Raw genomic sequence first — 27,215 nt, 5'->3', positions numbered from 1 at the left:
ATTCGGTATAAAATAACCCAACAAGGATGGACATGCCGTTAAACACAACCCCCCCACCAAAAAAAAAACACTTGGATTTTTATAAAACTTTCTGAAAAGTTGTAACTGATAATTTTGTTTGTCTATACTTCGCGATAACTCTTGGGTATACCTCAGGGGCTCTTTTATGGCTAATAAAAAATACTCCATTTTTGGGACTATTTTTACAATATTTGTTCAAAAATTTTCTGTGTATGTCTATTTAGCAGTTTTGCATGTGATGAACTCAAATTTAAATGTTAAGGCCTTGGGGACTTTTGGAGTTGGTGGGGTGGAGGCAAATGATGGACTTAGTCATTTCTTTTTTTTTGCATAGTGCAGAACTCAAATTTACAACTGCACCAGGAATTGACATCTCCTGGGGACTTTTGGGGCTAAATGGGTGGTTGGGGGGGGGCAAAAGTAACAATAACCCTCTTTTCCTTCTAGAATAAATTTCAATCATAACCGGTCTTTGAATTACACAGAAAATTATGTCGATATAATTGAAAATCGCCAATATAAACGTTGGATACGAAACGAACATAGAATCAAAACAATACAGAATTGGGAAGATTAAAAAAAAAATAAATAAAAAACAAAAAAAAAAATCTTAAATAATTAACTTAGAAAAAAAATAACCTAAATAAGTGAGCACAGGTAATTAATTGCAAAATGAATAATCGATTGAAACATTTAAAAATAGATACAAAAATAGGTAGATTTTAAAAAAATCCATAACGGAAAACGGGGGAAAAAAAATTCTAAAGGAAGAAATGTAGGTAAATTTTTTTTTTTTTTATCGCATAGTTTTCCTTAAAAGGGAAATGGATTCCATATTGTTCATTGAAAAGTGTTTTTCTCCACGTCTGAAGAGAGGCAGTTCTTGTGAATATTTTCAAACGATATAAGGTTTGAAATTGTCCGAATGGTCGCGAAACGATTGTAATGAACAATGAAAATACACCACTTGTTGCTATCAATCCGATCTTTGTTGACTTGGTTTTGTGAAAACTATATATATGGGGATGATTAATCGAAATCAAAAATCAAAAAACGCAGAGCTTCTTGGGGTAATGGAATCTGTATTGGAATCGGAAAAATTTCTGCCTATTTTCCGATGCCCAAAACGATTCTTAATATCATTCTTATGTCTTTGTTTAATTTTTAACGGCTCGTATTAATGATAAAATGATGTTCATTTCATTATCATCGAAATCGGTAAAATCGCTTATTTTTCAATCCTCTCCACAGTTACTGAGTTCACAATACATTGTAATCTACATTGCACTGTAGAGAACCTACTGTTTTTTATGAAATTGTTTTTATATAATGACGTGAATTCAAGTTTAAAAAAAAAAAAAAATACATGCACAGGGGAGTTGCCAAGGTTGCTGGAAAAATGGTGGAATATTGGAATTGTCTCACAATTAAAATTAAAAAATTTTTTTTTTCTGATTACTCTTTGGCCACAAGCGCACAGAGTACACATTTGTATGGAATACTTAGGAGTGAACGGTTTGTTTTGACCTTTTTGTTTATGAAAATGTTTCACACCAATGCAGTCTTTTTTACTTGTTTTGAATCAAGGATTTCTGTCCTTTTTCCAGTTCTCCACGGGGCTGGCCCGCAACCGAGCTACTCGGCAGCACATGCGATGAGCTGGACTTTACAATGTGCAAAAGGCGTGGCCTATCTGCACGGGATGAAACCTAAAGCGCTCATACACAGAGACCTCAAACCACCAAAGTAAGTAAAATATGTATGCATTTACTGATTTAAATTTACAATAAAAACTCAACGTTTCACCCACTTTTTTCCAAACGAAAAAACATCTAGAAGTGTCACATAATGAGAAGATCTGTAATTTATCTGGAATATATATATAGTGATAGGGTTTGGTGTTTATAATTAGATATGAGGATATGGGAGACATTGTCAAATGGTAAACAAAGCAAAATGATAATGTTCATGAATATTTTTAAAAATCTTGTAAAATCAAGGGGGATTCATTAGTTAAGACATTGAAAAAGTTTTGAATTGATTAAGATCTGTACGTTACACATGTGAGAAAAATCGTAATGAAAACTTCTCTGCTCATTTTTATAAATTCTAATTCATTGAAAATTTAATATATAAAAGGCTATTTGTTTGTTGGTCTGTCTCCATATTTTCAAACTCTATCTCTTCTGAAACGGTCACAGAGTAGTGCTAGAAGCCTCATTGGATTTTTTATGGACCGTTCTTTTATGGGTCTTTAGCCGGTTAAAATAGTTTTTAAGGGTCAAAAAGTGGTCAAAAGTGAAAAAATCGTTATACATTTTGTACATTCGTCTTATTTTTTTTTTTTTTTTCTAATCGTGTCCTGTTGGTACAATGGTAACCTCATCAGGTTTGGATGCTGCAGTTTTGCTTTTGGTTTTGATACTAGCTGAGGGCAACCAAATTTTTTTTCTTTTTTTTTTTTCCTATTTGAAATCATAACTCTATAATAATATATATGAAATCTAAACAAATTAAAATATCACCTTTTAAGCTCCCCTTCCCTTATTTTGTCAGGAAAATCATAATCAAAACTTCTCTGCTCATTTTTATAAATTCTAATTCATTGAAAGTGAATGTTCATTTGATTTCGTATTAGTAATATAGTTCCGTGAGAAGGATTGGACATATTTCGATAAAGCTTATACAGATTGGCAGACGAAAATAAGTCAATGAATTGGGTGTGAGTGGAAAGAGATTTCGCTGAAGGAAGCACCCAACAGAGGGTGCCCAGCAAAGCCATTAACTTGGGTAAACTGAGTTCCACTGGTTTATTGAAGGATTTAAGTGCAGTTCTTCAGGACAGATATCGGAATTCGCATCTGAAAAGCATGGACCGAATTGGGTGGGCTACATTCAGTATGGACTTCAGGACTAACTAACTGAAAAGGCAGTTCTTCAGGGCAGTGGTAGAGTCTGTCCTTGTTTACGGTGCTATAACCTGGACACTCACCAAAAGATTGGAAATAAAACTAGACGGCACATACACCCGTATGCTATGAACAGTATTAAATATATCTTGGCAAAATCATCCCACGAAGCAGCAACTTTATGTCAATCTACCTGCCATATCTAATACCATCAGAGAAAGACACCTACGATTTGCCGGTCATTGTCTGAGGAGCAAGCATGAATTGGTGAGTGATATATTGCTATGGACTCCATGACACAGACACGTAAGCAGAGGAGGACCTAGATCCACGTACATCCAACAAATAGCACATGACGCCAACTGTGAACCTGAAGATCTGAGGCAGCTGATGGAAGACAGGAAACTCTGGAGAGGAAGAGTCACATTGGTCCGGGTAAGGAGCCCATGATGATGATGATGATGATGATTAAGTGGCTCCCAGAAAGACCATTTCAAATAAATTCAGAAAGTTCTCTGATTGGTCCAAAATATAATTGTTTTTATTCAGGATAGTGTATGCGCAGATGATGTGCATACAAACAAGTTTACACATTTTTATTTTGAACGTCAGTGTGTAAACATCGGCCACTACATACATACGTACATATCTGCCCTATATGTAAATTTAAATCTTTTATATCCTATCACTATATATATCAGGTCGGTGCTAAATTTTTTGTTGATTTATAATTTCATCTTAAAAATAAAAGCCTTTTTTTCTTTTAATCTTTATTTATAAAAATAATGACCTTTTGTAGTATTGGGAATCCCAGCTTAAATGCTATATAGGTAGTTTTATGAAATAGAAGTTATATAAGCATTTTGGGTTTCCCATCAGTGATTTAGCAGGGTCAGAGAAGGTTAGATTTGACACCCATCAAACTCAGTCACCTTTAATGACCTAGGTAAGATGCATCGGAAATTAGGGGTGACGTGCACCGAAAATTAGGGGTAAAACGGGAATTGTGGTCGTAGGCTTCCGGTTGACGGCACATGGGCTGAAAGTTGGTCTTGGGCAGCAGAGAATGCAGATGGGAAATCTTGGGTCTCAGACAACCAGGATCCAGATATAGGCTTGTCTTTAATATAAACAATTGAAGCTTCATATCCATCTTGTATTCATTAATGCGTCTGTCTGCAGCAGTGACCACTCCCCACGAGATGGCAGATCAGCATCCAAGAAGATATCCACTGGACAAGGCAAGTAGGTATGTACGATTATGTTATTGCACATGTCGAGACCTTCCAAGGCAAAAGAACGGTGTAAGGATAGAACACACACACACACATAAGAACGTACATAAGAAAAAGTTCCCCGTAAAAGCAATCATAAAGATAGTAACAAGAAAACTTAAGCAGGAACGTTTAATAAGTAGAAGAATAAATAAATAATAAACAGTAGGAGAACGTTTTTAAATGGTAACACTTTGCTCTTTATATAACTTGATTTCATCTGTCAATGGACTTAAAAATGCCTCGCTTGTAATTTTTTTTAGATTTTCATATTAAATATGAATTAACTCGAGTTCAATCCCCATCTTGTGATATTATAACCCAAGGCCAACTAAATGGTTTTAGAATTCTCAAAAAAGTGATAATATACAGACAGGAAGACAACCAGAGTAACCTTCCTTGATTTCTATAAATATGAAACACACTGGCGCAGCCATTTGTATTTTGTAATGAGCTCACCATGAGCCAGAAGGATACAATATCCTGCTGTAAAAATCTGAGGGAGCTAGGTCATAAGATTATGCAGGATGGGTCAAGATTTCCCAACCAAATTATGGGAGAATGAGCAGTTTTATCAAAGACACAGCCGACCTTGTGTTTAAACGATTAGAAAAGAGATAAATAAAAAAAAATATATATATACAAGTTCTCATCTATCATTGAACATCCAATAAATAGTCGTTCCTGTACTTCCAATAATGATGTTGACTTATTCTCCATTCCAGCTGTGAACTCAAATTAACAATAAGGACCTTTGCCCTCTCTAACTTGATTCCATCTGTTAATGAGCTTAAAAATTCCTCACTTGTAAAATTAGATTTGATGTGAAATATGAGTCTAACTCTTGTTTAATCTTCTTGTAAGGCTATCAAAATGGTTTTTTATCCTAAAAATAAGTATAACAGATTTAAATTCATGATATATATATATATATAATATAATATAATAAAATAAAAATTACAATTAAATTTACCAAAATGATCCAAGATGGCAAAACTAAAGTATATTATAAATATTAAAGAATTAGTATTTATAAAGTAATCTCAACCAGATGTAAAAGCTCAATAAAACCAAATAGGAGATAGAGCTTATAATAAATACTTTTGCATGCAAAATCCAATCCTGCATTTTGCTAAATCCTACCCTCTGATGAGAAGGAAAGTATTTCTTCTGTTATATTTAGGTTTTCTTATTAAGAGTGCAGTCTTAGAGTCTTAGAGAGAGACGTTGTTGTAAGAGAGATTGTTTATTAAGAGGGATGTTGTTGTGAGAGATATTGTTGCGTTCCGTGTTCATGTTATGAAGATTCATATATATTAAAATGTTCGTACTTAGAGATGTAATAGAAGCTCTTTGAGTGAGGAGATAGTGTTGATATGAGATGTAGAGTTCACATTGTAGATATGAGATGTGTATGTCAAGACATTTTATAACACAGATATATAAGCATATAATAACAATTTTCACTTTACCTTTTGGTAGAATCACAACACAAAGACGACGTTTATAAAAACACATGATGGGTTTATTTCTTCTCACGACCGGTCGTGGTTTTCATCATCAAGAATTCAAAGCTTCACATTCTAACTTTCAAAAGTGACCGTCTCGCTTTTAGACGTTCGAATCCGAACTCGACTGTCGTCTGTCGTCCTCAGACTCTCTCTGACTCTCCCCCAGTTTCTCAGTTTCTAACTATATCTAGAACTTCCCATTTTCCATGACGTCATACACATGTTAAAACATGTGTCTTCTTTCACGTGTTCTGGACATGCGTGTCCAAAACTTTTTCCTTTGTTTACAAAAGGAATTTTAACCTATATTCCCAATAACCTATTTTTCCAATATGTTAAAAACATGTTTATTAAATTATCTTGTATAGTTGCATTCCTCAATTGAATTTTTAATAACAGACTTGTTAACGCACATTCTTTTCTTGAAACTATTTTATCTCTAAGCTAAACAATGGTTTGTTTTACATTCCATTTTCTAATTCTCTCTCGTAATCTATTTCTAAACCTAAATTATGAGGTTCGAATTTCATCTATTTTATTTCATTTTCATTTTAACTAAATCTCTCTATTTTTATACTTACATGAAAAGGGGACAGCCCTTATCATGTAACACTTCGAAACTCTGTGGATTAAGGACTATCCATTTATTTAGTGTTTCTTTTTCAAATTAAATGTTTTAAACTCTTTTTTAAAGTGTTTTTTTTAACATGTTTTATTAACCATTTGCCCTTATATAAAATATATTAAAAATCGGCTTCAAAAGGAAAAAAACAAATTCCTTTTGAAACTGATTTTTAATTCACAATTATTACTCAATATTAATATATTATTTTATTCAATATTAATATATTATTTTATTCAATATTAATATATTATTTTATTCAATATTAATATATTATTTTATTCAATATTAATATATTATTTTATTCAATATTAATATATTATTTTATTCAATATTAATATATTATTTTATTCAATATTAATATATTATTTTATTCAATATTAATATATTATTTTATTCAATATTAATATATTATTTTATTCAATATTAATATATTATTTTATTCAATATTAATATATTATTTTATTCAATATTAATATATTATTTTATTCAATATAAATATATTATTTTATTCAATATTAATATATTATTTTATTCAATATTAATATATTATTTTATTCAATATTAATATATTATTTTATTCAATATTAATATATTATTTTATTCAATATTAATATATTATTTTATTCAATATTAATATATTATTTTATTCAATATTAATATATTATTTTATTCAATATTAATATATTATTTTATTCAATATTAATATATTATTTTATTCAATATTAATATATTATTTTATTCAATATTAATATATTATTTTATTCAATATTAATATATTATTTTATTCAATATTAATATATTATTTTATTCAATATTAATATATTATTTTATTCAATATTAATATATTATTTTATTCAATATTAATATATTATTTTATTCAATATTAATATATTATTTTATTCAATATTAATATATTATTTTATTCAATATTAATATATTATTTTATTCAATATTAATATATTATTTTATTCAATATTAATATATTATTTTATTCAATATTAATATATTATTTTATTCAATATTAATATATTATTTTATTCAATATTAATATATTATTTTATTCAATATTAATATATTATTTTATTCAATATTAATATATTATTTTATTCAATATTAATATATTATTTTATTCAATATTAATATATTATTTTATTCAATATTAATATATTATTTTATTCAATATTAATATATTATTTTATTCAATATTAATATATTATTTTATTCAATATTAATATATTATTTTATTCAATATTAATATATTATTTTATTACATATTAATATATTTTATTCAATATTAATATATTTTATTCAATATTAATATATTTTATTCAATATTAATATATTATTTTATTCAATATTAATATATTATTTTATTCAATATTAATATATTTTTTTATTCAATATTAATATATTATTGTATTCAATATTAATATATTATTGTATTCAATATTAATATATTATTGTATTCAATATTAATATATTGTTTTATTCAATATTAATATATTGTTTTATTCAATATTAATATATTATTTTATTCAATATTAATATATTATTTTATTCAATATTAATATATTATTTTATTCAATATTAATATATTATTTTATTCAATATTAATATATTATTTTATTCAATATTAATATATTATTTTATTCAATATTAATATATTATTTTATTCAATATTAATATATTATTTTATTCAATATTAATATATTATTTTATTCAATATTAATATATTATTTTATTCAATATTAATATATTATTTTATTCAATATTAATATATTATTTTATTCAATATTAATATATTATTTTATTCAATATTAATATATTATTTTATTCAATATTAATATATTATTTTATTCAATATTAATATATTATTTTATTCAATATTAATATATTATTTTATTCAATATTAATATATTATTTTATTCAATATTAATATATTATTTTATTCAATATTAATATATTATTTTATTCAATATTAATATATTATTTTATTCAATATTAATATATTATTTTATTCAATATTAATATATTATTTTATTCAATATTAATATATTATTTTATTCAATATTAATATATTATTTTATTCAATATTAATATATTATTTTATTCAATATTAATATATTATTTTATTCAATATTAATATATTATTTTATTCAATATTAATATATTATTTTATTCAATATTAATATATTATTTTATTCAATATTAATATATTATTTTATTCAATATTAATATATTATTTTATTCAATATTAATATATTATTTTACTCAATATTAATATATTATTTTATTCAATATTAATATATTATTTTACTCAATATTAATATATTATTTTATTCAATATTAATATATTATTTTATTCAATATTAATATATTATTTTATTCAATATAAATATATTATTTTACTCAATATTAATATATTATTTTACTCAATATTAATATATTATTTTACTCAATATTAATATATTATTTTATTCAATATTAATATATTATTTTATTCAATATTAATATATTATTTTATTCAATATTAATATATTATTTTATTCAATATTAATATATTATTTTATTCAATATTAATATATTATTTTATTCAATATTAATATATTATTTTATTCAATATTAATATATTATTTTATTCAATATTAATATATTATTTTATTCAATATTAATATATTATTTTATTCAATATTAATATATTATTTTATTCAATATTAATATATTATTTTATTCAATATTAATATATTATTTTATTCAATATTAATATATTATTTTATTCAATATTAATATATTATTTTATTCAATATTAATATATTATTTTACTCAATATTAATATATTATTTTATTCAATATTAATATATTATTTTACTCAATATTAATATATTATTTTACTCAATATTAATATATTATTTTACTCAATATTAATATATTATTTTACTCAATATTAATATATTATTTTACTCAATATTAATATATTATTTTACTCAATATTAATATATTATTTTACTCAATATTAATATATTATTTTATTCAATATTAATATATTATTTTATTCAATATTAATATATTATTTTATTCAATATTAATATATTATTTTATTCAATATTAATATATTATTTTATTCAATATTAATATATTATTTTATTCAATATTAATATATTATTTTATTCAATATTAATATATTATTTTATTCAATATTAATATATTATTTTATTCAATATTAATATATTATTTTATTCAATATTAATATATTATTTTATTCAATATTAATATATTATTTTATTCAATATTAATATATTATTTTATTCAATATTAATATATTATTTTATTCAATATTAATATATTATTTTATTCAATATTAATATATTATTTTATTCAATATTAATATATTATTTTATTCAATATTAATATATTATTTTATTCAATATTAATATATTATTTTACTCAATATTAATATATTATTTTATTCAATATTAATATATTATTTTATTCAATATTAATATATTATTTTATTCAATATTAATATATTATTTTATTCAATATTAATATATTATTTTACTCAATATTAATATATTATTTTACTCAATATTAATATATTATTTTACTCAATATTAATATATTATTTTATTCAATATTAATATATTATTTTATTCAATATAAATATATTATTTTACTCAATATTAATATATTATTTTACTCAATATTAATATATTATTTTACTCAATATTAATATATTATTTTATTCAATATTAATATATTATTTTATTCAATATTAATATATTATTTTATTCAATATTAATATATTATTTTATTCAATATTAATATATTATTTTATTCAATATTAATATATTATTTTATTCAATATTAATATATTATTTTACTCAATATTAATATATTATTTTACTCAATATTAATATATTATTTTACTCAATATTAATATATTATTTTATTCAATATTAAAATAGCTCTAGGATTGTAACGTGCATCCAGGAGATAAGCGCCCACGTGTTTGTGTGTTGTGTGGGTACGTGGGAGAGACGGATGAGAGGAAAAGACTTACCTCGAGACCAGCTCAGCGTTACCGACCAAAAATAGAAAAGAAAGACCAAGATGGCGGCCGCCGTCTTTTGTAAAGTATGATGTCTCGCAAAGTCACACGAATTCTCGCAATATGCAAATTTAGCTGGCCTAGAATGACGATAAAAGCGGGTGATGAAAAAGACGTTGGGGGAGCGACGATTGAGTTGGCCGGGGAATCGTGTGGCTGTTGCTTCTTGTGCCGTGTGAGGATATTTTACCATTGTTGGATTCCGTGCAGAACCGTGTATAATGATTATTGAATTGCTGCAACATTTATAACATCTTTTCCTGAACTTACCGTGTTAAAGAGAGAGTCGGGCGCCATCTTGAATTTTTCCTTACACATTTCTGTTACCTATACCTATTGAGCTTATTATATATCTACAGTACAATGGACACTGTTTTCATTTAATTAATACATTTACTAATACATTAAAATGAACTCTGCTCTTTAGACTCTAGGTCTAATTCCCTCTAAAAAATTATATATATATATATTATAGATACATATCTTCTCTATATGCAAATTCAAATCTTTTGTATCCTCTGGTGCTACCAGATCAGGTTGTCTGAAGATATTGGCTTCCTGTGACGAACGGTCCTGGATATGACCTAAAACTATATCCGATGGTGAGGCCCCACCTTGCGGGCCTTGGGGAGTGTGGAGCCACCCTTTAATTGCCATTGCTCCCAGGTCCATTCTGACCCAGAGTGGTAGTACCTGTTAGGGTCCCAACTATGGGTTAAATAGAATCTGACTTTAAAAAAAATATACTCCATTAAAAAGTGTTCCTCAAAATAACTAGATTCGGCATTAAATAATTTTCCTTCTTATTATTTTACTCTTTCTATCTGCCCATCCCCCACTTCCTGACTCGTTTCCAAACTTAAAATGTACCAAACATTAATACTGTAACCTTTTTCCCTCTCCCCTTGCAAAATTCATGTTCTGGAGGACAGGGAAACAAAAACAATAAAATCCACTATAAAACAACCAAACCCTGAGTGGCTTCCGGGCCTTGATAAGTGGTGATCACTGTGTAAAAAAAAAAACAAAAAAAAAAAACAAACACTACAAACTAGCGATTGAAAATACAAAGAGTTTAAAGAATAAAAATCTTCTACAAAATAACTGGATGCAACATGAATACTATTTCCAAAATAACTGGATTCAACATTAAATAACCCGAAAAGGGTCGATATGCCGTAAAACAAAACTGACCAAATCCTTTACCCCGTGATGCCTGACGAACTAGAGCATGCTACTCGAAAAAAAAAAACAAAAAAAAAAAAACAAACACTACAAACTAGCGATTGAAAATACAAAGAGTTTAAAGAATAAAAATCTTCTACAAAATAACTGGATGCAACATGAATACTATTTCCAAAATAACTGGATTCAGCATTAAATAACTCAAAAAGGGTTGATATGCCGTAAAACAAAACAACCAACCAAATTTCTGTATCCTATCACTATATATCAGGTCAATGCAAAAGTTTTTGTTAATTTAAAATTACATCGGGAAATTAAGTCACTTTTTAAAAAAGTCTTTATTCATAAAAATAACGACCTTTGCTCGCAATAACTTGATTTCATGGATAGTCAGTGATTTTTGTAATCCTCGAAATAAGTGATAAACCGGGGTAACAAGGTCAGAAGATTATGTAGGATGGGGCAAGATTTCATAAACCAAATTATCCCAAGAGATCTTTGGTCAGTAATGTTGTGAGAATGAACCTTATGAAAGATGGCTTCCTTTCTGTTAATTATTTATATCTACATGGGCGAGAATGTTGCTTTAATAATCCGAAAAAAAAAAATGGATAATTACTGCCCATTCTACAAAGCAGAAAAAAACTGACCCAAATTTCCTCAAATTATAAATGTCCCTGATATGCACCCCCTTTCAGTTTTCTTCTTGATAAAGCCGTGATAAGTAGGTGAAACGTTCAGGTTTGACGTCTTCCACATTTTCATTATTAATTCATCAAATTTCCCACAGAAGGGACGTGTGAGCCTGTCTCTGCTTTATCGTTATTTTCATGGCAAGTGCTCGTCTGAGCTCCAATCTATGGCCCCTTCTGCCTTGACTTCCACGTAAAACACGCGGCTATCTGAAACCATTGATTGAGATTGTCGGACTGACTTCCTCATCTTGGTTGTTATTGTCACAACGTTTCGGCCGTTTTGCCCTCCGGCCTTCGTCAGGTGAACGGTTTGTTAGGAGTCTCGAACCCAACCCTTTATTATTATTACGGGGGTACCGTGTTCGGACTCCAGCTAGGCTTTGGGACATAGTTGGCTATACCCGATTTTTCCGTCTCCCCTTTAGTTACCACTTTTCGGTGTTCTTCCACCCTTACTTTAAGGGGGCGGCATGTTTCACCCTTGTAAACCTTTCTGCAACTGCATGGGATGGAGTATATGCAGTTTTTGGTCATGTTCTCATCCATGCGGGGCTTCACTCGTACCAGGTGTCGTCTGAGTGTTGACTCGCTTTTGAATACCGTCCTGATGTTGTAGGGGGCACATATTCTCTGAATCTTTTCGGAGATGCTTCGTATGTATGGTAGGCAGACCGTTGGAGGTTTTTGGGTTTCATTCTCCTCTCTTATACTATTAACACGTCTGGTGTATAGTATGCTATCGGGGTATAGCCAACCATGTCTGGATGGAGAGGGGGGATCATCGCCCCCTATGGGATGAAGTAAAAATAATAAACAGAGAGACCCACTGGAAAGTGAGAAAACTTAAAGAAACAGCTCACATGCTCTGACATAACAACCTACTGAGCAAACCAAGCATAGAGCTGAATGCAATTTGGACACCTCAGATAGAGAGAGAAAATCTTGAATAATAACATACGTTTAACATTAACAAAAACCAACTAAGAATTGTCCTAGTGACATATGGCCGAGTGGTCCTAGACGTTGTATCAAAGTTTACAGTTACCCAAAGGTGCTGAGTTCAATCCTGAACGAAGGCAGTGTAAAAGTAACATTGAAAACAGAGAATCAGCAACTATGTCCCAGAGCCTAGCTGGAGTCCGAACACGGTACCCCCGTAATAATAATAAAGGGTTGGGTTCGAGACTCCAAACAAACCGTTCACCTGACGAAGGCCGGAGGGCAAAACGGCCGAAACGTTGTGTCAATAACAACCAAGATGAGGAAGTCAGTCCGACAATCTCAATCAATGAAAACAACTCCTCAAAAATACAGACAATTACTATCAGAAACCACTATCAATAATTTCCTCCACTCTTTGTATTTAAACCTAAGTGTAGATTCCATGAACAAAGCTTTTTTCTTAGAACTGCACACCTCTGGAACTCTGTTCCGTTTTCCTGCTTTCCAGCTGATTATGGTCGTCTTCAAGTCGAATGTGAACAAATTCTTGATGAGCCATTCCCTTAAGTAATCCAATTTACCAAATTTCCACTACTAATGATTACAACATTTTTTCCATTGACTACCATACACTCATTAACCCTTGTTCTCGAGTGGCTTCTAGGCCTTGATATGTGGTGAGTCGTTCGTAAAAAAAAAAAAAAAAAATTTATGCCTAGTTCTAATGAAAATCTGCGATGCGTAGAGATCCTCAACTGTGACTTCATTCCGCATAGGAAAGTTTGGGAGGGAGTTGCTTGTTGGGTCTAAGTTGGAGATAAATTGCTGGGCAAACATTTCAGTTTCTTGGTTGCCATGCAAGCAACCTCGTGGATAGTGGAGGAATTACTGATTGTCCTTTATTTACTAAACTATTATAAATTTTCCAAAACTCCCAACTTCCTATCCTTTTGTGACTCTATGCTTATTCTGGTCATTTTATTCTATTTAAACCAATCAATGACGCGTTCATGAAATGAGGTCAATCCGTTACATTGTTTTAATCTCTCTCTCTGCCGATATGATGATTTAATCCCAGAAAAAAAAAGGAAAGAACAAAGCAAACTGTTGGATTGTGAATAGCGGACATTAAGGTGGCATAGTATTCGTTAAGTAAAGGGGAATGTAATAATCCATGTCAGCCAATCAAAATGTGAGGATCAAGTATGGGGAGACGTTAGTATTTTTATTGTAGAAGAAGGGAAGGTAAATGTGTAATAGTGACTAGATCAGCTACGTAGGAAGTACCCTGTGAGTAAAAGTATGCGTTGTAAGTGGGTGATGGTGGGAGTACTTGGTGAATAGGGAGTGAAATGGGAACTACTGAGAACCAAAACGTTTAGTTTACGATTTACTTTTTCCTTGAATGTTAATGCCTGAGCTGAAGACATGTTTGCTGCAAGACTAAAAATTAAAACCTGAGCCAATAGCTATTACATTACACATGCATATTCATAATGCTGTAATTCGACCGTCACTTGGCAAATTTCATTTTTCAATTTTCTCACCTTTGCGTTGATTTTCCTGGGTTAAAACCCAAATATAAAGTTTTGCATGGATTCGAATACCCTTTATATTAAGTTTCATGTCTGTAGATCAAAAACAGGAGTTTGGTAGGCAAAATTTTTTAAACAAATATATATACATATACATAAACATATATAGAAAGAGGTTTGGGTTTGCTATAAACTTTTTACACAAATATTACGCAAGTATAAATCATGTAGAATATCCGCATGAATATAATTACACGTAATAGTTAACTAAAGATGATCGTCTCATAAGAAAACTGAAAAAACTAATAGGGAAATTAATCAAAGGGAATCTTTAAAAGAATATGCAAATTAGCTAGATCTTTTGCAGATAAATGTAATTCCACGATCCATATATAACAAAGTTGTATTTTCTTTTTAAATGAAAAGAAAAAAGGGGTTTCTTTCTTTGCCTTTGGAACGAGATGAAAGCTATTATGTTATTTTTTGTCATATTTTGGTCTCGGTTAATGGAAGAGAAATCCTTAATGACTGACGCATTTTTTACTTTTGTTACTAACCAGAGTGCCTCTTTCTGGGGAGCTGGTTTTCCCCCACATTAAAAACCAACATTGTATCTAACTCTTCCCTCGTGGGGAGGCAAGTAAATAAAAAACAAATAAATAATAAAAAGGTTGTTGGCCTTCAGGTCAGGATCAAAGTGTTGCATCTGTTCTGATGCTACACTTGTTGATTTGTCTTTGATCAATGGAAGGGAAACCCTCTATACTGAGACAATTATTTTTGGTTACTGCCAGAGTGCCCCTTTTTGGGGAGAGCTGGTTTTTCTCCATATTAAAAACGACCTTGTGACACATTTTGCTTTCGTGGGGAAGCAAATACCTAAAGAAAAAAAAGGTTTTTAATATCAATATGAATACACAAAAAAAAAAAAATTATAGGAGCATAGGGATAACTTGGATGATTTTGGGAGCCGGGAACGTATTAATTGGTTTTTAGTTATTTTTTATGGGAAAATTCGTTCGGGACACGAGAAATTCCATCCGGGAACGAATTAGTCTCGTATGTAGAGGGGCCACTGTAACAGACTGCAGTGTATCTCTTTTGTTCTCGAAGGAGAAATCCTTAATTGTGGCACGTTTTATCTTTTCCTAATTCAGTTCCCCTTTTTTTAAAATAATTATGGGCACTTGATGACGAATGTGGACCCTGTGCAAACGTTTGCTAACATTTGCTCTCCAATAACTGCTCCCTGACGGAACATGTGCAGAAGGTATAAATTTAAAATGAATTACTCTAGAAGTGTAAGCCATGTTTAGTTTCAGAAACGTTTCCGATGGTTCGTTGTTCTAAACAAGTCCTGAGAGGTGACTGGTTTGCAGTAGACAGTTCCACAGAGCAAAATATTCTTACCGTGTCGAGACGGAAAAAACAGGCGTAATTGCTACAGAAAAGGTTTAATATTTATGGAGCAATTCTGGTTTCTGATTGGTTGGTAGCAGAACGTGAATTAATTCAATTCGTCGGTTCCTAGCAGCATCGTTTATAAATAGAATCGTCTGACTGTGTGGGATCATACCCCATTATAAGCCTCTTATGATGGGATGTGTCTCCTAGCGGCTTCGGCTGCAGGGAGACAGGGTAGTACATGTCAAGGATTCGTCACTTGACACTCAGCCCAACAGGTGAGGGGCCGGGAACCGGCCCACCACCTGTTGGACTGAGGTACACCGCCTGGGTAATACCTAGGAGGTCCACCCTCCCAGGCCTTGCCACCGGGCTTTCCGGTGGGGCAAGTTTATTGCTTGCTGCCTGAGGCGCCCCGACCGGGGAATGCAGACGGGGTTACTCAGGCAATTTTTAAAATTGCAGGAGTGCCCTTCCTTTAGGGGAGCCTGCGGGTATCCCACTTTCCAGGCCTTGTGCCAAATATTGCCGATGTGGGCGGCAATTAAATATATACCCCATTATAGGTCCAAAATATTGCAACAATTACAATAAAAATAAATTTAAAATGAAATACAAATAAAATAAAAACAAGCACAAAATAAAAGCATGGATGAAATTTACCCCCCCCCCCCAAAAAAAAAGTCGAAACAAAAAAACTCTCGATTAAAAAAAAAAAAAAAAAAAAAAAAAAAAAGTGAAAGAAATGCAGTAATAAAATAGCGCACGAAAAAAGCGAAAGAAATTTAGTTTCGATATAAGTTAGCTGTTGATTCCAATTTGTACTTGACGTAATTCAATGGATAAATGACCCAATGAAAACCGGGTTTGTATTACTGTACACATAGATTCGAAAAAGTTGTCAAAAAAAAACATATATAACAAATAAATGTTATCAAAGGCAAGATAAGTTACTTTTCTACCAAACTGGATATATTTTTCAGGTTTTTATTCAATGTAACATGTTTATTCAGCTCCAAAACCATACAGTGTTTACCGATGTATTGGAAAATTCAAAATGGCGCCCGACACTCTGTTTAACACGGTAAGTTCAGGAAAGGATGTTATAAATAATAAACTAGACAACATACTGTTAGAAATTCGCTCATTATATGTTACCGTGACATAAGTTGACATATATTCGGTGTTTTTTTTAAATAGTATTTTGTCTAGTTTATTATTTATAACACCTTTTTCCCAAACTTACCATGTTAAAGAGAGTGCCGGGCGCCATTTGAATTTTACATCGGTAAACACTGCATGTTTTTCGAGCTGAATAAACATGTTACATTGAATAAAAACACGAAAAATATATCCAGTTTGGTAGAAAAGTAACTAATCTTGCCTTTAATAACATTTATTTGTTATATATTTGTTTTTTGACAACTTTTTCGAATCTATGTGTACAGTGTACAGTAATACAAACCCTGAAAACCTTCTGCGCATGTGCCGTCAGGAAGCAGTTATTGGAAAACAAACATTTGCGCAGGGTCCACATTCGTCATCAAGTACCTAACTGGGGTTTCTACATTAATAATCGAATTTATGTTTAATTTTGCTCTCGCGGAGAGAAAAATAAACTAGGACAATTATTTAAGTTCGCTCAATGAATCCAAAAATGAATTTGAATTTTTTACCAGGGAGATAACTCTGACTCTGGGGCTGGAGAAATCGAGTTATCTACCTTTTTAAATCTTGCAAAATCGATAGCGAAATTAAAAATACTAAATTTCAAGTGAAACCAGTGGTATGTACTGAATTGTCATGTCGCAGTAATGAAAATATCTAAAAAGTACGAAAAACGATGAGGTAGTATCATCTAAGTATCATCTTATGTAATTTTTATTTTTTCTTAACGTCACCTGTTAGAACTGATGAAACCAAAATTCTGATTTAAAAAAAAAAAAAATTAAGATGGTTGTTAGTTTGAAATTCTGATTAATATCCATGTTTGATAAGATGCACCTCAAGAAGGTCAGGTTACATTGTATGAAACATAAAATTATCCAAGCTGAGAAAGAATCGTTCAAATAGTACAAATTATCCGACAGAAACAAGCTTTTAATTCTTGTTCCCTTCTTTTCCAAACTTTCGACAATATGAGAATTTAATTTTCAAACTTAGAATAATTCACAAAAAAATAATGATTGTAAACTTGTTTACTATTCTTGGCATTTTTTTATGTTTTTCCTTTGTGAAATATACATGGTGCATTCAATAAGTTTCCAGACTTTTTTTTGTAGAAGCACTTTTCTTGATAGTACACACATGAAGCTGTAGAAAATCTCCTCTGGCTGCAATGAATGCGCTAGTTGTATTATTCAAACAACTTCCAGAAGGTCGTTTGCGGCCGACATTGTTCGGAACCCATATTTATGACAATGTAGAAATATTTAATTTTCAAATGGAATAATCCACACAAAAAATGACATGAACCGATTGTAAACTTATTTACTATTCTTGACATAAATTAATTTAAAGGTAATAAAGTTGGGAAACAATCTTTTTTGCTCTAACTACTCATTTGCGACCGACGTTGTCTGAACAATGTAGAAATTTTCTTCAGCTGCATGAAAGTCCATAATGTTACCAAGTGTCTAATAAAAATGGCTGCTTAAGCCGAAAATGAGTAGATAAAATAAAATACAGGTAGTCATTGTTATCGAAGTAAATAATTTTAAAGGCAATACAGCTAGGAAATTAAAAATTATTTTGATTTATCAATTTTATGACCTTTGTGTTAAAAATTAATATTTAATATTTTAAATAAGTTTTGAAATAAATCTGATTTTTTTTTTATTTAAAAATGAAAATACCTTTAAAAAAATAATATAACTGACTTTTTTTTTATTTAAAAAAAAGAATTATTTAAAAATACCTACAAAAAATATTACTGATTGTTTTATTTAAAATATAATTTAATTTAAAAATAAAAACATCTACTAAAAATAATCTAAATAATTTTTTTAATTTAAAAATAAAAATATCTACCAAAAATAATGTAAATTTTTTTCAATCCAAAAATAAAAATACCTACCAAATAATATTACTGATTTTTCAACTACCAAATAATATTACTGATTTTTTAATTTAAAAATAAAAATACCTACCAAAAAATAATCTATATATCTATAAAAGTGAACGTGTCTGTCTGTCTGTCTGTCTGTGTACATTTCCCTACGCAATAACTCTGTCAATTTTTAGTCTATAGACTCGAAATTTGAAATACCGGGTACTGAGATTTGGGAAAATCGATGTGACGGGTGTCAGCCAGAAATTTGGCTGTTAAGGGGTCAAATTTCAATGATTTGACCTTTAAGAACTCTACCAAACTCCTTCGACAATTTTGGGTCTAGACACTTGAAATTTTAGATATAGGTTCCTTGAACCTGGATCTAATTTAATAAAGTGATTTGAGCCCGAAACTATAAATTTTAAGGGGTCATAATAGGGGTCAAATTAAAAAAAAATTTACTCTTTTTTTTTTTTTTTTTTTTTTGCTCCAAACACCCGGGCAACGCCGGGCTGAAATGCTAGTATAACTATAAATATGTAAAAATTAGTTTATTAAAATTTTTTGTGATGCTGCACTTCATCTTTCCTTTAAAAATGAGGTAATTTTAATTTCCGTACCAATTCAGAGTATCTCTCTGGGGCGCTGGACTTGGCATGAATTAAAAACCGATCTTCTGTCCCATTGCCAATTTGTGAGGAGGCCGAAAGTTTGATTTTAATTAAGCGTATCATTTTAAAAATTTCTTCCAAGATCAGTTTTTAATGTAGGAAAAACCTTGTTCTTCCGAAAATGGAGCCCTTTGGATCGGAACAAAAATGAAAATAGCCTCAGTCTGGAAGGATTTCTCTGAAGACGAGAAATATATTGACAAAATGATGCAAAAAAGAAAATTTTATATGAATAAACTTGTTTTTAAGATGTGATTTTAATTATGCATATTAATTGCCTCAGTCTAGAAAGATTTCTGACCGATTAAAACAGGAAAGATTAGTGTTCTTAATTTTAATGTTGTTTCTAGCGACAAATATAAAAGCGAAAATGTATGTATGTGTGTTCGCTTTTTCTGTATGTCTACAAAAGGCTTTTATCAGATGCGGTCGGTCGCCTAACAACTTTTTAAAACTTTTTATATCACATATAAATCTTAATATCTCACAGTTAACAATGAAGCTTGCCTGTCTATTTAATTTGCTCGACTTTGGGAAGATAAATATTCAACATTTTTCGCTCGCCGCATGTGGGTTAGTCTTTTTCCTATAACATCTTGGGAAGCATTCCTGCATAAATGAAATACTATCCTGCAGTCAAACTTGACTTGATTAAGTCATTAAAACGGGCACCTGCCAAATCCAAGTAATTAAATAAATTCAAACGCGTTTCCGTTAGCATCTCGCAGTGGGGCAATGGTTAACGTCGCACGTTTTTTTTTTTTTTTTTTTTTCACACTTTAATTTACAACTTTGCCTCAAGGGTTCGGATTCGATCCTCATACTTACCTACCAAAACATTTTTTTTTTTCTTTTTTAAACCCCCACCCCTGGAGTTTCCACACACACCTCCAAACACCCGGGCAACGCCGGGTACCCCTCGCTAGTATATATATATATATATATATATATATATATAATTATTTTTTATTGTTGGAATTCTTTGAGATGAATGATTTGTGTATTTATTTATTTGTTTATGGACTGTTACCCTCATGTGATGAGACAACAGTAAGGCAGTAATTATTGTGGATACAATTAAGACTCGGCAGAAGAAGACCAGAGGATGAGTTTATCGAAACGTGATGAAACAACTATGAAAATGAGGATAACAGATAAACAATTGTTTTATTATTTAAAAACTAAAATGCCTACCAAAAAAGAATTAAGAATTATTAAATGTAACATTTACTACGATCTTATTCCATAGACTACTGTACACTCATTAACCCTTATCCTCGAGTGGTCTCCGGGCCTTGATAAGTGGTGAAACCTATGTAACAAAAAAAGACTTAATTATCCTTCGATTGTTTATTAAAAAGTTGTGAATCAAAAACAAAAAAATAAATAAAAATAAAATAAATCTGGATACTAAAAAAAAATAAAAAAATAAAATAAATCTTGATACTAAAAAAAATAAAAAAATAAAACAAATCTTGATACTAAAATAAAAAAATAAAATAAATCTTGATACTAAAAAAAAATAAACTAAATCTTGATACTAAAAAAAAAATAAAATAAATCTTGATACTAAAAAAAAATAACATTAATCTTGATACTAAAAAAAATAAGATAAATCTGGATACTAAAAAAATAAAAAAATAAAATAAATCTTGATACTAAAAAAATAAAAAAAATAAAATCTTGATACTAAAAAAAATAAAATAAATCTTGATACTAAAAAAAATAAAAAAAAATAAAATAAATCTTGATACTAAAAAAAATAAAAAAATAAAATCTTGATACTAAAAAAATAAAAAAATAAAATAAATCTTGATACTAAAAATAAATAAAAAAATAAATCTTGATACCAAAAATCAATAAAAAAAAATCTTGATACTAAAAATAAATAAAAAAAATAAATCTTGATACTAAAAATAAATAAAAAAATAAATCTTGATACTAAAAATAAAAAATAAAATAAATCTTGATACTAAAAAATAAATCTTGATACTAAAAATAAAAAACAAATAAATCTGGATACTAAAAATAAATAAAAAAAATAAATCTTGATACTAAAAATAAATAAAAAAAATAAATCTTGATACTAAAAATAAATAAAAAAAATAAATCTTGATACTAAAAATAAATAAAAAAATAAATCTTGATACTAAAAATAAATAAAAAAAATAAATCTTGATACTAAAAATAAATAAAAAAAATAAATCTTGATACTAAAAATAAATAAAAAAAATAAATCTTGATACTAAAAATAAATAAAAAAAATAAATCTTGATACTAAAAATAGATAAAAAAAAAAATCTTGATACTAAAAATAAAAAAAAAAATAAATCTTGATACTAAAAATAAAAAAATAAAATAAATCTTGATACTAAAAATAAATAAAAAAAATAAATCTTGATACTAAAAATAAATAAAAAAAATAAATCTTGATACTAAAAATAAATAAAAAAAATAAATCTTGATACTAAAAATAAATAAAAAAAATAAATCTTGATACTAAAAATAAATAAAAAAAATAAATCTTGATACTAAAAATAAATAAAAAAATAAATCTTGATACTAAAAATAAAAAATAAAATAAATCTTGATACTAAAAAATAAATCTTGATACTAAAAATAAAAAACAAAAATAAATCTTGATACTAAAAATAAATAAAAAAATAAATCTTGATACTAAAAATAAATAAAAAAAATAAATCTTGATACTAAAAATAAATAAAAAAAATAAATCTTGATACTAAAAATAAATAAAAAAAATAAATCTTGATACTAAAAATAAATAAAAAAATAAATCTTGATACTAAAAATAAATAAAAAAAATAAATCTTGATACTAAAAATAAATAAAAAAAATAAATCTTGATACTAAAAATAGATAAAAAAAAAAAATCTTGATACTAAAAATAAAAAAAAAAATAAATCTTGATACTAAAAATAAATAAAAAAAATAAATCTTGATACTAAAAATAAATAAAAAAATAAATCTTGATACTAAAAATAAATAAGAAAATAAATCTTGATACTAAAAATAAATAAGAAAATAAATCTTGATACTAAAAATAAATAAAAAAATAAATCTTGATACTAAAAATAAATAAAAAAATAAATCTTGATACTAAAAATAAATTAAAAAAATAAATCTTGATACTAAAAATAAATAAAAAAATAAATCTTGATACTAAAAATAAATAAAAAAAATAAATCTTGATACTAAAAATAAATAAAAAAATAAATCTTGATACTAAAAATAAATTAAAAAAATAAATCTTGATACTAAAAATAAATAAAAAAATAAATCTTGATACTAAAAATAAATAAAAAAAATAAATCTTGATACTAAAAATAAATAAAAAAATAAATCTTGATACTAAAAATAAATAAAAAAATAAATCTTGATACTAAAAATAAATAAAAAAATAAATCTTGATACTAAAAATAAAAAAAAATAAATCTTGATACTAAAAATAAATAAAAAAAATAAATCTTGATACTAAAAATAAATAAAAGAATAAATCTTGATACTAAAAATAAATAAAAAAATAAATCTTGATACTAAAAATAAATAAAAAAATAAATCTTGATACTAAAAAAAATAAATCTTGATACTAAAAATAAATAAAAAAATTCTCTTGATACTAAAAATAAAAAATCTGTTTTATGTTTTTTTTTACAGATGTTATGTACATGTGCAGAGATAAAGGTCAATTAATTTCCTCTTTTAATTACTTTTTTTCGTTCATGTAACTCTGTCGATTATTTTGTGTTTTTTTAAATAATTAAAAAGAAAAACCAAATGCTTTTCTATTTTTAGTCTGTTGTTGATCATGGGTGGAACTGTGCTGAAGATTTGTGATTTCGGTACAGCATGTGAATTTCAGACGCACATGACAAACAATAAGGGTAGTGCTGCTTGGATGGCCCCAGAAGTTTTTGAAGGTAAGTACACCCCCCCTCCTTTTTCAAAAGAAAAACATTGCTTGGGCTTCAACTTGGATATTTATTTATTTACTTATTTATTTATTTTTATGTATTTATTTATTTTTATGTATTTTTATTTATTTATTTTTATTTATTTATTTATTTATTTATTTTTTTGTTTTGTTTGTTGGTCTGTTTTGTTTTGTTTGTTTGTCTGTATTGTTTTTGCTGTTTTGTTTGTTGGTCTGTATTGTTTTTGCTGTTTTGTTTGTTGGTCTGTATTGTTTTTGCTGTTTTGTTTGTTGGTCTGTTTTGTTTTTGCTGTTTTGTTTTTTGGTCTGTTTTTGTTTTTTGGTCTGTTTTTGTTATTTGGTCTGTTTTTGTTATTTGGTCTGTTTTTGTTTGTTTTGTTATTTGGTCTGTTTTTGTTTGTTTTGTTATTTGGTCTGTTTTTGCTTTGTGTTTTGGTCTGTTTTTGTTTTGTGTTTTGGTCTGTTTTTGTTTTGTGTTTTGGTCTGTTTTTGTTTTGTGTTTTGGTCTGTTTTTGTTTTGTTTTTTAGTCTGTTTTTGTTTTGTTTTTTAGTCTGTTTTTGTTTTGTTTTTTAGTCTGTTTTTGTTTTGTTTTTTAGTCTGTTTTTGTTTTGTTTTTTAGTCTGTTTTTGTTTTGTTTTTTAGTCTGTTTTTGTTTTGTTTTTTAGTCTGTTTTTGTTTGTTGGTCTATTGTTTTTGTTTGTTGGTCTGTTTTGTTTGTTGGTCTGTTTTGTTTGTTGGTCTGTTTTGTTTGTTGGTCTGTTTTGTTTGTTGGTCTGTTTTGTTTGTTGGTCTGTTTTGTTTTTGGTCTGTTTTGTTTTTGGTCTGTTTTGTTTTTGGTCTGTTTTGTTTTTGGTCTGTTTTGTTTTTGGTCTGTTTTGTTTTTGGTCTGTTTTGTTTTTGGTCTGTTTTGTTTTTGGTCTGTTTTGTTTTTGGTCTGTTTTGTTTTTGGTCTGTTTTGTTTTTGGTCTGTTTTGTTTTTGGTCTGTTTTGTTTTTGGTCTGTTTTGTTTTTGTTTGGTCTGTTGGTCTGTTTTGTTTATTTGTTTTCTTGATTTGTTTTTTGTTTTTTTTATTTATTTATTTTGTTTTGTTTGTTTATTTGCGGACTGTTATACTCCTCATCATTGTTGTTTCGTCCAACTTATCCTCTGGCCTTCTTCAGGTGGTTAACTCCAACAAGAGGCGTTGAGTCTCTCTGGTTCATTGTCTGAAGATAGCGGTTTCAATCCTACCTAAAGCAGGCCAGAGGATGAGTTGGCCAAAAATGTTTTGAGACAACCAAAACTATGGGGGGCAATAATTGCTCAGGATACAGTTAAGGGATTCAGCATTCTTATCCCGTTGTTGTTAACAATCACCTGAAGAAGGCCATAGGATAAGTTGGCCAAAACGCATAGAAAGAACACGAATTATGAAGATGAGAATAACATTCCGCAAGTTCCTCAAATTCTTTAAACTTTCAATATTTTCCAACTTTTCATTTTTATTATCTAAAGAAAATAACTTTTGAATAAAATGAATTTTCTATGAAAAACTTTGTCGTTCTTTCATTTAACGTCTTTTAGTGTCGTCATTTACAAGCTTGTTGATAGATGGAATCAAGTTATAAACAGCAAAAGTCGTTATTCTGAATAAAGATTTCTAAAAACAGTTTTTCACTTAGAAAATAAAATTTCAAATCGACAAAAACAGTTCGAGTGTATTTCGTGGACAAATGGGTGCTTGTACAGTACTGGACAAACATCACATTCTAAATAAAAATTCTTTGATAAACTTACATATTAGGCAAAAATAAGAACCTACCTTCGCGAAAAAATAGGAAAAAAAAAAATGAGTATAATTTTAATTAAAAGTAAAAATTAGTTTTCATATTTTGCTGATTCATCACCGATGAGAATGGAAATACGCAAAAAGCAGGGGGAGATAAGTCAGTCTGGTATTTAACCAAGTCATAATGAATAGCAGATAATAAAATTTGTCATTCTTTCATTTGATAATGTCTTGTGTCATTTCTGCAGAATTTGGTCCATTAATGTTAATTTTGCCAGGACACTCTTACCAAAGCAACAGGCACAATATAACAAAGCAAAATTATACGCGTTAAACTGATCTTCTGTTTAAATCTCTTCAGATAAATTCAAAATTTAATGAATTGTAAAGATGACTTTTACTCGTTTCTTGATTTCAGGCTGCAATTACACCGAAAAATGTGACGTCTTTAGTTGGGGCATCATTTTATGGGAAGTTCTAACAAGAAAGAAACCCTTCGATGAAATGGGAGGGCCTGCTTTTAGAATTATGTGGGCCGTGCACAATGGTAAGTAAATTATTTCTTATTAGTGAGACCCCTGCTAATTCCACCTGGCTTTTTGTAATCTGTGTAATTTACTGGTAAAATTCTTAAAAATTTATTCTTTCAAAAGGAATATTATATTCCTTTTGAAAGAATAAATTTTTAAGAATCCAAATAATACAAATAAACAATCTTTGTTTCAAAAATTCAGAAACTGTAACACGTTGATATGCCGTAATTCAAATTTTTCAATGGAAATCACTTGAGACAAAGTTTGAAGCTACTTGGTGTAAGCAGCTAACAAGATTGTAAGGAAAACAGTCAGCAGAAAGGGAGCTCCACAAGCCTGCGCTTCTTGGAAAGAAGCTAATGGAATAAGAAGCAGTGTTACAATAAGGTATAAAAAAAGCAAATTCGTTGAAGACCACTAGATCAACAAGTCAAACAAGCTGGAACAAAGGAAGCAGGGAATCGTTTAGACAATTATGAATACCATATGTGATAATAGTATTTATAAAAAGAGGAGACTGAGACTAGCAATATCATGTCTGTAAGAGAGAGGCTGCAGTGAAGAAGAAAGGGTGAGGGGTGGGTCGTCAATCAAATTATGGCTACGTTTCTGCACTCTGAATGCGACAGAAATTCACCAGCCAAAAATGCATGATGATATTTCAACTTTTTGTAATGAAAATATTGTAAATTCACTAAAATACTGGACTCAAAATGAACAGTTTTTCACAAATTTTATCCATCCAACCATCCAGTGCGGCCGCAGCCAAGATTGAACTCATTACATGAGTTTGTAGTGTAATTCAAATCTTGTCGGTAGCTGAATACTTGATGCTTTGGCAGGACTATCAAGCGTATTTTTTATCGTGACGCCATCACTAGATGGGGTGCCTACCACGGCTTAGGATAGTGCCATCTACCCTGCGCCAGTTTCTCAACCTGGTATTTTACCTCGCGGTACATACAGCACCTCTCCTTACCAAATTTTATATCCTGTAATGATGATGTAAATAAGAATATAAAACTACT

The 27,215-nt window shown here is 28.2% G+C and overlaps 1 protein-coding gene across 6 annotated transcripts in view; it reads left to right on the top strand.

Annotated features, from left to right (window-relative positions):
- The window catches only part of LOC145241561 (mitogen-activated protein kinase kinase kinase 7-like), a 621,914-nt gene that overhangs the window by 25,920 nt on the left and 568,779 nt on the right, over positions 1-27,215 (top strand). For all 6 annotated transcript variants that reach the window (XM_080104629.1, XM_080104627.1, XM_080104631.1 and 3 more), the window contains exons 4-6: positions 1,629-1,767; positions 23,746-23,870; positions 26,073-26,201. In XM_080104629.1, the coding sequence (XP_079960755.1) occupies positions 1,629-1,767; positions 23,746-23,870; positions 26,073-26,201 (393 nt within the window). The remainder of the gene's footprint in view (positions 1-1,628; positions 1,768-23,745; positions 23,871-26,072; positions 26,202-27,215) is intronic.

This window comes from Euprymna scolopes, chromosome 20, assembly GCF_053919585.1.
Source record: "Euprymna scolopes isolate OS-2025 chromosome 20, ASM5391958v1, whole genome shotgun sequence".
Classification (NCBI taxonomy): domain Eukaryota; kingdom Metazoa; phylum Mollusca; class Cephalopoda; order Sepiida; family Sepiolidae; genus Euprymna; species Euprymna scolopes.
This window is presented reverse-complemented; position numbering and strand designations above follow the sequence as displayed.